The sequence below is a fragment of the Gopherus flavomarginatus genome, chromosome 3 (assembly GCF_025201925.1).
Source record: "Gopherus flavomarginatus isolate rGopFla2 chromosome 3, rGopFla2.mat.asm, whole genome shotgun sequence".
NCBI classification, from domain to species: domain Eukaryota; kingdom Metazoa; phylum Chordata; order Testudines; family Testudinidae; genus Gopherus; species Gopherus flavomarginatus.
In genome coordinates, this window is record NC_066619.1 from 92,397,699 (window position 1) to 92,411,430 (window position 13,732).

Sequence of the window (13,732 nt, forward strand, 5' to 3'; positions counted from 1 at the left end):
TTCTTTGGAGGATATCTTCATTCTCACCACCAGTATGTTCACATTGCTCTGGTTTATGCTTAAGCTGTTTAAATCTAAACTTGTCCTTAGCCAATACATGGAGTACATAAAAGCCCTGCAGAACACAGTTCAACTGCAAGCATTCCTGTGCCATGATAGGATCCAAGATTCACCGTTCTGGTGGCTAGGATTTGTCAGCCAGAAAATAGCATGATCTGAGCTGACATGAAAGCTGGATTTTATGGATGAAATTGTGGTATCCATGGCACAAGACAACCTCAGCAGACCCCAGAATCCCAGTTGAGAGCAAGCATTGCAGGGACTTTTTGGATAATAACCAACCTCTGGGTTTCACAGGGCTGGTGACAGTTCAGGGACAAATCTGCAATTAGGAATGGGCTTTGAAATGCGTGCATGTCCAAATGTTGAGTCCCTCCCTGTACCCATTTGGTTTCTTCAGGAACAACTTCATACTGATGTTCTGGAGATGGGATTTGTACTGTAGAAGTGAGGCTATCTCATGTCTAACTTCCTGTGAGTCAGTGTGTTCACATTTTTGGGACTGGTCCAGATAATTTCACCAAAGGACAGATTGACCTGTCCAAAGCTGAGCTGATCCATCAAGTGCAGAACTGCTATCCTGACACTGAAAATGAGAAATCTGCCATGACTAAGTTTGGGAACAGACTTGGTCATAAACTTAGCCAGGTTTACATAATTGTGCTCCCATTTTCTGAAGAGTTCTAACTTTGAATAGGCAGTAGTTTGCATACATGTCACAACACTTGGAACTCGAAATGACTCTGTTTTGTTTGTATTGGCTGTAGACTGTTTACGGTTGTATCCACAACTGACATTCACCAGATTGGAATGGATGGTTTTGTGTCTCAGTTTACTTCCAGTGTTTGGGCAGGATAACAGTGGGAAGGGAAATGGATTGGTACCTGCTTTTGCTCAGAAAACAACTGAAACTTGTCAGAAATAATGGCTGTGGTACTGTGTTCATTGCTTCAGAGACTGGCTGAAATCCTATCATGGTTCCAGCTGCAGTGAGGGGTGGGGTTTGGGATCTCAGTGAAAACATCAGTTTGGAATGATAAAACATGCACAATCACCTTTTTAACCCTATTAGTCTAAATCTTTCCTTTTAGAGATTGTCCTGGAGAATCCTGAGATTCTGTTTTTTGTCTGGGCTGGAGATATGAGTTTAATATCCAGTTGGACAGAAAATAGAAATACCCAAAGCATGTTCTTTTATTTAAAAAAAAAAAAAAGCCAGATTACTTGGTGTCCATATTTAAATAATGGTATTGACACACTATGTGAGAGTAGTCATAATTTATATTCTGGTTATTTCATGCTAAATTGTCTCTGGATTGTTTCAGAAATCTTTTAAATTGCCTCAATAAAGTGGTTTATAGTTTTAACTTTATTTTTCAGATCACAAGATCATCCAGTACAGCAAACAAACACCACAGGGAATACTTCTACCACATCGACATCAAGCAGTAGTAGTACCTCCACACCAGCCTCAACAAACAGCAGCCCTTTTGGTTTAGGTATGATTCTTTGCTAACTTTGTGGGTTAAGAACACTGCCCTTCCATTAGTTGTTACAGCCCATGTGCTAGACATTTAGAGGAATGGATTTAACTTCAGCATTCTAATGCAAGAATCTTATTTCCTTGAAATCTTCCTCTGTGGAAAATCTTGCATAAGAGTATTCCACTATGCTACTGCTTCATATATAGCACATGAACAAATAGCGAGGTGCAGCTGGTGTTTCATTCCAACATTACTGGTAATGTGAAAATTAGAGAGCTCCCTGTGAGCTGTGCATGCTCTACAGTGTATCCTGATTGGTCCAAGGAGTGAGGGCACTGCAGAAATTGGGACCCTAGTGTCAACCAGATTGTGAACAACTGTGACAAAACTGCTTCCCCACCTGCAAGCATACTTCTCTGACCAAATAGAATCACTGGGCCTAATAGCTCTCTTAACTTCTCTTCCAGAGCATACATTTCCCAAGCACAGACAGGCCCCTGTTCTGCAGTTGAAAAGTGGTTTTTCTCCTGCTAACCGCACCAGACTTAGCACTGGTGATTCAGGCCCTCTATCTCCATTTTCTGAAAAATGAATAGAATAAAAAAGTTAAACTTAGTAAGCATTTGCTGTTATGGGTTTAAAGTGGCTCAAATCTCACAAGTGATCTTGGGAGCCACAATTTTGGGGTCAGTTATGCAATTTAGGCAGCATGAAGATTGTAGAAAACTATTTACCTTATTTTAGTACTTGATGCATTAGGAAGTGGGAAGAGTTCTGTTTTATCTCAAAAGAAGGAAAATATACTGTATTGTAATGCTATCTTTGACTTACAGTCAGTTAAATTTTAAGTGACTCCTTCTGCAAATGTACTCTTGAGACATGTATGTATATATTGCATGGTTTAAAAGGAAGAAATTTTTGAAATCTTGGGGGCACAGACATCAACATTACTAGAGTGGTAGTGACATATATGTCTTATCCGAAGTATTGGTTGTTAGCCAAATGTATTCATTATTAAAACAAGACACTGGAGAAAGGACTCTTTAGTGTCTAGGAACAATGGAATTCCCACTGTTTCGCATTGTCTGGAAATGTGGGTGATACATTAAAGTATTTTGTATGTAAGAAAAGTTGTCTGGATTAAATTGATTTAGAAATGTACTAAACGCAGAAAGTTCAATTGTTTTTTTTCTCTCTCTCCTCCTCCCCCGCCCCCCCCCCCCCCAACCCAAACCCAAGGTGGCCTTGGAGGACTTGCAGGTCTGAGTAGCCTGGGCCTGAATACATCTAACTTTTCAGAGTTACAAAGTCAGATGCAGCGACAGCTCATGTCTAACCCGGAAATGATGGTTCAGATAATGGAAAATCCCTTTGTTCAGAGCATGCTTTCAAATCCTGACCTGATGAGGCAGTTAATTATGGCCAATCCTCAAATGCAGCAGTTGATACAGCGAAATCCAGAGATCAGTCACATGCTTAATAATCCAGATATAATGAGACAAGTATGTTGAAAATTCTCTGTAAATTAATAAACTTTAAAATTCTTTAATACAATTAAATATGCTGACTTGAGTGTTTGAAGTATTGCTGAGAAATTTAGGATCGTATAGGAAAACTCATAGAATGTTACTCTAGGCAAATACTGTTGATTTTTTTTTTTCTGGTCACTAATGTCTGAAATAGTTGAGTGTATTGTCTTTTAATGTTAAATAATTCTATAACATTCCCTGGAGAGTATTTCAGGATTACATAACTAAATTTTCTGAAATTAAACTAGAACAGAATTTGTGTGCACTTCAGATCTCCTGTTTTCATTGAGAAAGGTGGGTTGCTGTACTTGCCAAAAAAACCAACCCTGTTTTAATCTAACTTTTAGTACTTCAGTCCGATTTTAAATGCAGTTGAAAGCTGCTGGTATACGTCTACTGTGTAGAGGCTTTTAAGACACAAACTAATGAATACTGTGGATTTGAGAAACCAGGTATTTATTTCTAATGGTTCCTATTTGGAAGCAGTATACTCTATTTCTGAGTTGAAACAATAGTAAAGTCACTAATTCTGTTTGAATAGAAATGAACTTGGACATACCTTTCTGTGTCTTCCTTTCTTTCTCCTGTCCAGTACCATATAAACAGTATAAATGTATCAGTGCTATATAACTAAACTTTCAGAATTTTACAATTTTGATAAAATGGCTAATGAAAATTCAGTTGACTTAACTTTTTAATGATTCCAACAAGAAAAATTCTTTCTCTAACTCTAACAGCAGTTCAAACTAAACTGCAGCAGGTTGGATAATCTATAAATAGTTGTTATAATTGAGACACTGCTTCAGATTATTTTCACTTTAGAATGTATTTTTTACTAATACAGATTAAATATTCCACTTACTTAGACACTAGAACTTGCAAGAAACCCTGCAATGATGCAGGAAATGATGAGAAACCAAGACCGAGCCTTGAGCAACCTTGAGAGTATCCCAGGTGGATACAATGCCTTGCGACGCATGTACACAGATATTCAGGAGCCAATGTTGAATGCAGCCCAAGAGCAGGTGAGAAATGGCTACATACAACCTAATATTAAATCATTGTCTCAGGAGTGAAGGAAATTATGCACTGTTTAAACAAGCATTCAAGAAAATGTAATTAGGTGCTAGATGTCACTGCACTTTGTTTCCACTTATAGAAGTAGGGCTGCAGAAATCCCAACTCTCAACCTTGGAAAAAGTAAAGTTTCTGTTTCTTAGTTTTGTGACACTGTCTGAAAGTGATTATGGCATGTGGCTGTTTCATAAAGGAACACCTTTTTAACTTGAATTTTTCTGAAATTGACTTAAATTCCTAAAAGTACTCTTTAAATAGATTCAGGAAATTCTGTCTTAGATTCCTGATGAACAGATTCTGAAGTCTTTTTGCTGCTTTTCTTAAGTCTTTTCAACAAGAGAGAAAATGAATATACTGGAGAGAGAGAGTCAGTTTCACTGTAAGAAAAGTGACAAATGCACCAAGTTAACAAAATAGATTTTTCCCTAACTACTTTCAGCCTGAAATCCTGGGTGTTTTGCTGCTATAGTAAGGTACATTTTCAGAGATGTGATTTTTTTTTTTTTTTTTTTTAAATTTCCCTTTTTAAGATTAGCATCTCAAAACATCTGATTATTCTACCATGAAACTGGTTTTAGGATGGTGAATATAATTAAAGACTGCTCTCAGGATCAGTAGTCTTCAAATTTGTAATTTTGCATATGTCTCAATCTGTCATTTCTAGCAGAGATAAAATTGATGGTTTTAACAGAGGATATTCCTTGTTTTTCCTCCTTTGTAGTTTGGAGGTAACCCATTTGCTTCCTTAGTAAGCAATGCATCTTCAGGTGGGGAAAATCAGCCGTCTCGTACAGAAAATAGAGACCCTTTACCAAATCCTTGGGCTCCTCAGTCCAGTTCTCAGAATTCCACAACCAGTAGCAGCAACAGTGGCGAAAGTGGGGGCAGTAGTAGTGTTGGAAATAGTACCACCACCAGTACAGGACCAGGCTCAACCATGCCTAATCTGGGACCCGGAGTAGGAGGTATGTTCATTATGATAGAATTGTATTTACTTGCCCCTATGCAAGAAATTATTGAAATGACAGACATTTTTGTGTTGAAAAAAGTTGTGCTTAAATTACTTGATGTAGTGTTACTAATATTTACTTGCATAGCTCTCTTTACTAGTATCAAAGTCCTATGTAGGAAAACAAACATGCAAAGTAAACTTATCTCAAGAATACTAAGAGGAGCCACAAATCTGCTAAAATAACAGTAAAAGTAGAGACTCACTAGACAAATTAAAGACATTCTGCACACTAGACAGAGTGCAAAAGCCCAGTAAGGTAGGTATTGAATGAGATATTGTTAGATACAGCCTCTCAATCTTTCCCACTTACCTGAAAGGACATCTGGAGTTCATATGAGATCTGAAATTTTACCATGTAAACAGAGGAATGAAATGTGAATGTTAAATAAACCAGTATTAGAAATTGTAATAGTAATGCCCCAACTTCAGTCAGTTTATTTGTATTATCATGGTACGTGGGAGTCCCAGTCATGGATCCACAGCTTCCTTGTGCTAGGAACTGCACAAACACACAACAAAAAATTGTCTGTGCTTCCAAGAGCTTGCAGTCTAAATCTAAGTCAAGAAACAAAGGGTGGACACAGTAGACAGGAAAAGCCCATGGAAACAAGAAAATAGCGACCAGCATGATGCACATGAGTCTCAGCAGCCCTGCTCTACTTACTGATACCAAGTTTTCTGTAGGCAACACAGCAAACAAGAGTTTAAGGACAATGAAGTAGTTTAGTGGATGTTTATGGGGATCACCTCTCATGTGTGAAAGCCACTATAGAAGAGAGCACAAAGGTGCTTGTTTGAAAATGTAATAAGTAGTCGATGCAGGTTGACATCTCTGGCAGAGTGGAGATCAGAATCAGTCTATGTCAACTACTTTGGTATAGATTTGGAGGAAAACAGGATTTGCTACAATATAAAGGCAAAAGATACATTGTAATAAGAAGGGAAAATAAAGTACTTGTTTAGATAAAATTATATTATCGTTGGTGCTGGTATCAAGGCTTCTAATGAAGGTTGTTGAACATTTCACATTATAAAACCTTGTTTTCAGATGCCTATAACTTTGCCATATTAACAGTTTAATCCAACACCAGCATAGACATTTTCAATCTAACACTGAATTTTTAAAAGGTTTTTCAGCAAAACCTTTTAAAGCAAAAATTTTTCTCCATTTCTGAGAATGAGCCAGGGAAAACATGGTTAACTCACGTTAAAAATAAAAAAAATTATTCTCTTCCTTGAAGCCCTAGTATTTCTGTGCTTTGGAGCAGATATAAAGTGATCACCCTATTATAAGGGATTTTTTTTGTGATTCCTGTGAAAACAGCAAAAATTTTCCAAATTACAAGGCTTTGCAAATAATTTGCACTTAATTCATGCTCATAAATCTGTTAGTGGCTGGCAGCAGTATTCACTGAAGATTTCATCTTCACTTAGTATGCCCCATCCCACAGAGTTACTAAACATGCAGCATCCCTAGGTTGCAGGGGCTGACATTGCTGGTAATTACTCTGTGCTGTAGGCCAAGGGCCCTTGTGTGTGGCTCTATGCACCAGAGCAGAGCAGGGAGACTCTGTGCTCTCAGTGATCCTCCTGTTGGTTCTCAGGTAGCATGGAGAGGGTAAGAGCCTGACTTGCTCTTGTGCAGAGAGGAGGAACGCTGGGGCAGTCTTCTGGGACAGACTGGTTTAGAGTAGAGAGGTCCATGGTAAAGGGGATAAACATGGGGAGAGAGATAAGGGCAGGCACAAGAGCAGAGGGGGAGGTACAGAAAGATCTGTTGCAGCCACTTCTGTGTTAAACCAGTGCTGTGTTCCGCCACAGAAGTATGGAAAACATATGACAAGAAGCACCCCCCGCCCAAAAGAAGGGGGACTAGGATTATTTGATAAAATGGAATTACCTAAATTAGGATTTAGTAATATAACTCAAATGTCTATAGAGTTTTGATATCCAAGATAGTCTTGGGGTTTTTTTTGGTTTTTTTTTCAGTTGTGAAAGTTTCAAATTTGTTTCAATTCATGCTGATGTAACTAGTACATATCTTTCAATATGACTTCTAAGTCTTTGGATATGGGTATTAAACTTAGATGTGAAAATTTAAATCAGGCAAAAATTTGGCATATAAACCTTTTTTTGCCAGAGAATAATTTCAAAAACTAAAAGCAGCAAAGAATCCTGTGGCACCTTATAGACTAACAGACGTTTTGGAGCATGAGCTTTCATGGGTGAATACCCACTTCGTCAGATGCATGCTCCAAAACGTCTGTTAGTCTATAAGGTGCCACAGGATTCTTTGCTGCTTTTACAGATCCAGACTAACACGGCTACCCCTCTGATACTTCAAAAACTAAAGTTTTTGAATAAGTGTGCAAAATGGAAAGTAGAATATCTTGGTTTCAGTGTCAACTCCACACTCATATAACTCGGTTGGTTACAAACTGAAGTTTTGCAGGTTAAGGAAGAACTTGTTCAAAGTGCTCTTACACAGCTTTGGAAGTTGACTTCTCTTCGGAGCTGTTTGCAAGCTTACTAATGTTGGTAGATTATTCAGGGTACCCAAAAAGCACACCACATTCATACAAGGTATGGGAAGAGGCATGCTGGATCTGACTTTGTAGTGATAGCACGTGATGAGATGGTGAAGGAATGACTAGAATGAATAACTGAAGAGATGTACATTAACATTTGAAGACACAGTCCAAAACTCTGTGCAGAAGGCCTATGTAAGACTGGAAGGGTGTGACTGGACACAGTTCTAGAAGTTTGGTACGATTTGTGATAGGATAATCAGGTTTTCTGAGTGATTTAAAAGAATTATGGAGAGTGAACAATTTTGAGAAGTGCCCTTATTAGTTTAACAGCCTGTTCTTTGACTGCTTGTTCATGTCAGTTCCTATCAGGTGTGTGCATGCGCAGATGCACGGTAGCTGGAAGATTTTTCCCTAGCAGCCTCTGTGGGGGTCGGCCTGGACACCCCCTGGAGTCTCACCTTCATGGCGCTCAATATAAAGCCCTGCTGACCTGCCCCCCCTCAGTTCCTTCTTAATCTTCCAGCTGCCATGCACCATGCGTGCACGCACACCTGGTTGGAGTGGACATGAACAACACATCTCGAAGAATGACAGTTACGAGAAGGTGAGTAACTGTTTTTTCTGCCACTGTTAGAATCTACTTTTCATTCTGAAACCTGCCTTCCCAAAAAAGGGAATTTACTCTTGAGCTATTTGTTGCAGTTATGTGCTAGTTACTTGTAAAATATTTAAACACTGCGCATCCCTTCCATTTGATTATGATAGAAAAAAGGTTCCCTACCCCTATCAGGGGCCATTGACCCACAGGAAAAAAAAATCTATCGAGGACCCCACACAGCCCTGCAGCAGGGCTTCGAGCCTCAGGGCTTCCCCTAGGGTTGCCAACTTTCTAATTGCACAAAACCAAACACCCACACCCCTTCCCCACTCACTGAGGCCCCACCCCCACTCACTCTAGCCTCCCTCCCTAAGTCGCTTGCTCTCCCTCACCCTCATTCACTTTCACTGGGCTGGGGCAGAGGGTTGGGGTGTGGGTTCTGGCTGGGGATGCTGGCTCTGGGGTGGGGCTGGGGATGAGAGGTTTGGGGTGCAGGAGAGGGCTCTGAGCTGGGGCCAAGGGCTTTGGAGCAGGCTCAGGGCTGGGCCAGAGGGTTGCGGTGCAGGAGGAGATGTGAGGTGCGGGCTTCAGGAGGGCGTGCGGCAAGGAGTTGGGATGCGAGGGGGTGAGGGCTCCAGCTGGAGGTGTGGGTTCTGGGGTGTGGCCAGAAATGAGGGGTTCATAGTGCAGGAGGTGGCGGGGGTTGGGATGCAGGTGGAGGTGCAGAGTCTGGGAGGGAGTTAGGGTGCAAGAGGGGGTTTTGACCTGCGACAGGGGGTTGGGGGGTGGGAGGGAGTTTGGGGCGCAGGCTCTGCCAGGTGGCTCCTGGTCGGCAGTGCAGCAGGGCTAAGGCAGGCTTCCTGGTCCCATGCAGCTCCTGGAAGCAGACGGCATGTCCAGCCCCTAGGCGGAAGTGTGACCAGATGGCTTTGCGCGGTGCATGCTGCCCATGCCCACAGGCACCGCCCAACAGCTCCCATTGGCCGCGGTTCCTGGTGGAGCTTCCCTGATCGCCTCTGCACCTGAGGGCCACAGGGACATGTCAGCTGCTTCTGGAAGTTGCACAGAGCCTGGGCAGGCAAGGAGCCTGCCTTAGCCCTGCTGCACCACCGACTGGACTTTTAATGGCCTGGCAACCCCAGCTTCACTCCACAGCGGGGTGAGTCTCCTGCAGGGCGGCACAGAGGGTCAGTGCTTTTGGCCTGCGGCACCGAGACTTGCAACGGGCCAGATGAAATTAAGCAGGGTGCTGAATCTGACCCAGGGGCCATAGGTTCCCCACCTCTGGATTATGAGTTAAAAGTGGAAACGCTTCTTGAGATGAGTGGTAGCTGATGTCCATTATAGACAGTAATTACTCTCTCATGTTAAATTATGGAAATGTGTTATGGACTCATCACCATATTTAATTATAATAAATGAAAATGCATCTGTCACTATTTTCATGCTTATGAATTGCTAAAGTGGCCATATCTACTTTTTAAGCTGGTATGTTCAACACTCCAGGAATGCAGAGTTTGTTGCAGCAGATAACAGAAAATCCACAGCTTATGCAGAACATGTTGTCTGCACCCTATATGAGAAGCATGATGCAGTCACTGAGCCAGAACCCTGATCTTGCAGCACAGGTAAATGCACCTATGTATTGTATGTACTGAATGAAAAGAGAGGTATTGCAAATTCATGCAATAACTTGTCACAACAAATTGACGATTTTATGTGCTAACACCAACACCTACTAGCCTATTAAAATGCTTTCCAGTGCCTCACTAGACATCTTAACAGTCAGCCTCCTGAGTCTTAACTGCAGGATAGAGCTAAACAGTGAGCATTGACATTCCTCTGGGCAAGACTGCAGAGCAAACTGCAAAAACACTTGGCTCAGAACCTTAGGTGAACCAAAGTTAGATGGATAGAACAACCACTGGAGCTGAAATTTTTTTGTGTACTTTAGTGTGAAACATTTTAAAAACTGTAAAGGTGACCTCATATAGGAACCACCTTGAAAAGTTAGTCTCAAACTTGTAGGCAGGGCCACTGGTAAACGTAGCCCCAAACTGATTTTAGGAGTTAGTTGTTCAGGTTGTCAGTGTGATCATGGCACTTATATCTTCATTCTTCAGCTGTGGCCTTCCTGTACAGCTTCATTGGATGTATAAGTGCAAATACTATTACAGCTTTATGAATGGTGGCATAGTCTTTTCCTAATATCGCTTATGGTGCAAATATGCCTATGGGTTCAGCTTCTAAAGCGTCAGCACAGGTTGGATGTGTGCTATGTGGAGTGAATGGAAAGTATCTCATGCTTTTAAAAAAAAAACTTAGGGGAGCTTCACTGGCTTTTTGGACACACTGAATGTGTGCATAGGGGAACAGTCTCAACTCTGTAGTATGCAAGTTTTATCCTGTTCATCCTCTTCAGTCTCTCTCTCAAAGGAATGTTTATGCAAATATCTGGCACTTCCATTTGGATTTAAAAAACAAAACAAAACATCCCACTTTGTCCAGTGTTAGACGACTGGATGTCTACCAGAAATTGGTTTGGGACAGGAAGTGAAGGAAGACAACATGGTCATTTAAAAGATTTCTGGTTTTCAAAGAAGATCCTAATTGTAATGTAAAACAGTTTAATTATAAATGTACTGAATATATAAGTTGCACTAAATCACCTGCTGGGGGGGTGGGAAGCAGCGTTATTTACTGCATTTAGTATTTGCAGCCAAAATTGAACATTTGCCCCATAGATGATGCTGAATAATCCCTTATTTGCTGGAAATCCTCAGCTTCAGGAACAAATGAGACAACAACTCCCAACTTTCCTTCAACAAGTGAGTAAAAGAGAGGCTAACTGTTGTCAGTGAACATCTTGCATGTAGCGTTAGCCGAATTGCAAACATATGGTCTTGCTTTGGTCTGGGGTTGAAAGCATAAAGGCTGGTCTATGATTCTACTGCAAACTCTAGCTTCAGTTGGAGGTTGGGCTTTTAGTGATTTAAATACTTGTAAATAGCTAATTCATCAGATTCACCTCCCCATTCCCATTTGTTCCAAAGTTTCACACCTATTAGAAGATAAGTATTGCTTCTGCTGCTTTGTTTCCAGAGTACAGTTTTTCTACCTCTTCCTTGTGCTGCTTTGCAAATATTAAATCAAACCCCTTTTCTTCCACCACTAACATGAGCTCTTGGTTTGCCTTTCCCTCCCTAAAAGATAGAGGCCTGATAGTGTGCCCTGAATGAGTGTCCGCTATGTCAGTGTGTACAGCCACAAATCATGACGCATATTGTTGAGAACTGCACAATAACTCAGCCTCCTGGAGGTCTTCGTGCCTTGAACATGGTTGATAAGAATGCACTGGCTTGGCTTGACCAGATTTCATATGTCAAATAAGATAACCTTACTTTTATCTGGATTGAGCTTTAGCCACCTCACTCTCATCCATTTTTTCAGTCTCTGCAGAGGCTGGGTCAGGTATTCAAACCACTGACTGAGTAGGGTGAGATGGAGATGCAGAGCTAAAAGCACTGCAGCCCATATTTCTGCACCAATCCTCTAGGGGGAGGGAAGGGGAGACAGAATCCCATGGCAATTGTTGTGACTGTGTCTTTTGGGATAATGAGCAATCGCATAGTTCTACTCTGTGGGAGTGCTCGGCAAGGAAGAACACACACAGCTGTGTGCAGCCCTACCCACTCTTGGGAGAAATCTTCATCCATCAATATAGTTTCTAATCTATACTCAGATCTGTACCAGATTAACAGGAGTAAGGAAATCTAAGACATCTAGGTGCTCTGAATTGTCAGTCTTTTCTATTATAACATAACTCAGACTGTTGGACACTAGATGATAGACAAGTTGTCAACATTATGTTTTGCTAAGCAAAGAGTGTGTAGCAGCTTACTTTACAGAAGTTGGCATGGGTTCTTCCTCAGAGACACTGAAAAATTTCACCAGCTGTGGATCTAGCTCTTTTCCTCTGGTCTTCCCCAACCTATCTAAAAGACATATTGTGGGCATGAAGGGCCCACAACACTTCTAATATCTCATTGAGCGTTACTGGCCTGAACTTTAACCAGAGAAGATTTTAGAATTTTTCTCCAGATCCTGTTCTGCATTTGTGGAAGCTGACAGCTTGGCCTGATCCATGCAAGGGTCGCAGAGCCCAGACTCCAGCCTGAGCCCGAACATCTACACTGCAATTTTATAGCCCCACAGACCGAGCCCCCTGAGCCTGAGTCAGCTCCCATGGGTGTTTTTATTGTAGTGCAGGCATAGCCTAAGGGAAAAATGGGAAAACAGGGTGGTTAGGAGCCTAACATGGTAGGATTTTTATAATTTTTATCCTATACTAAATCACCCAATAAGAATGGTTGTTAGAGGAGCAGCCACTTCTGGTAGGGCCTTCTTGAAACACTTTGCTTTTGTTGGTCTTCAAGTGTGGACCTTGAAACTAGACCCCTTTCCCTAAGAGGAAAGGAGTACCACAATCTCAAAACACAGAAGGAAATAGTTGTTGGCATGTCGTAATTTTCAGCCACTTCCTTTTGAAGCACAATGTGCGTCAAAAATCCAGTAGCAGTCCATTGTAACATTAAAAACAAGATGATAAATAGCACAACCCAATACTAAGCTAGCCTCATTTTAGGATCCATTAGGTGATCATCCAAATGGTAAATGAGTATGCTGTCGTTGTTGTAAGCCCCGAGAGTTTGAATCTTAGACAAAGATTGTTACTCAAAAGTCACTGCAAGATTTCATCGTTTGTTTATGCAGTTGTTCTCATAAGAGATGGGCCAAAGCCATGAACTTCAGTTTCATATTTGAAACTTCGCAGTGTCTAGAGATTTTCAGATCTCAGGATTTGTCTTGTGCTAATCAATAGTTGTGAAAGCTACAGGTTCAGATGTTCCAGCAGGTGAAGAGGAACTTGATCCAGCCATCATAAGTGTATACATCAGACTGTATGCATCATCTAGATAGCATTCATGTACATAAGTAGGCTATGACATTATAGACAATGCAGAGAGGGGGTAGTGGGCATACACTTGCAAAGTCTGAACTTAATAGCAGTCCTGTTCTGAAGTTCATATATGTCAGATGATACATTTCACTGGAAGAATAGTGAGAAACAGTGCTTCTAGAATACTGCTTGTCATAATTCAGGCCAATTGCATTTTTATCCTCCTGCCCCTATCCCCTGGTGGTTCACCAAAGCCACTCCCTCTAGGCTTCCAGCTCCTCAGCTGTCAACTCTCTGGGCAGAGATCCACATCTCTCTCCCTCCTGTCCTGGGATGTTACAGCTGCACAGCTCTCTAATGTACACTGTGATATTCCTAGCAAGCCAGACTGCCTAAAGCCAGCATCTGTGCTTTTCTTTCTCTCCAAAAGCTATGCCCAATATACTGCCTGCTATTATAAATGACCGCTCAGCTCCATGTA

The 13,732-nt window shown here is 41.3% G+C and overlaps 1 protein-coding gene across 4 annotated transcripts in view; it reads left to right on the forward strand.

The window, feature by feature from the left end:
• Positions 1-13,732, forward strand: part of UBQLN1 (ubiquilin 1) — a 37,442-nt gene that overhangs the window by 18,621 nt on the left and 5,089 nt on the right. For 2 of the 4 annotated variants that reach the window (XM_050945816.1, XM_050945815.1), the window contains exons 3-8: positions 1,441-1,559; positions 2,784-3,046; positions 3,940-4,098; positions 4,872-5,115; positions 9,777-9,919; positions 11,036-11,119. In XM_050945816.1, coding sequence (XP_050801773.1) covers positions 1,441-1,559; positions 2,784-3,046; positions 3,940-4,098; positions 4,872-5,115; positions 9,777-9,919; positions 11,036-11,119 — 1,012 coding nt within the window. The remainder of the gene's footprint in view (positions 1-1,440; positions 1,560-2,783; positions 3,047-3,939; positions 4,099-4,871; positions 5,116-9,776; positions 9,920-11,035; positions 11,120-13,732) is intronic. The other 2 variants (XM_050945818.1, XM_050945817.1) reach the window with 2 other exon arrangements.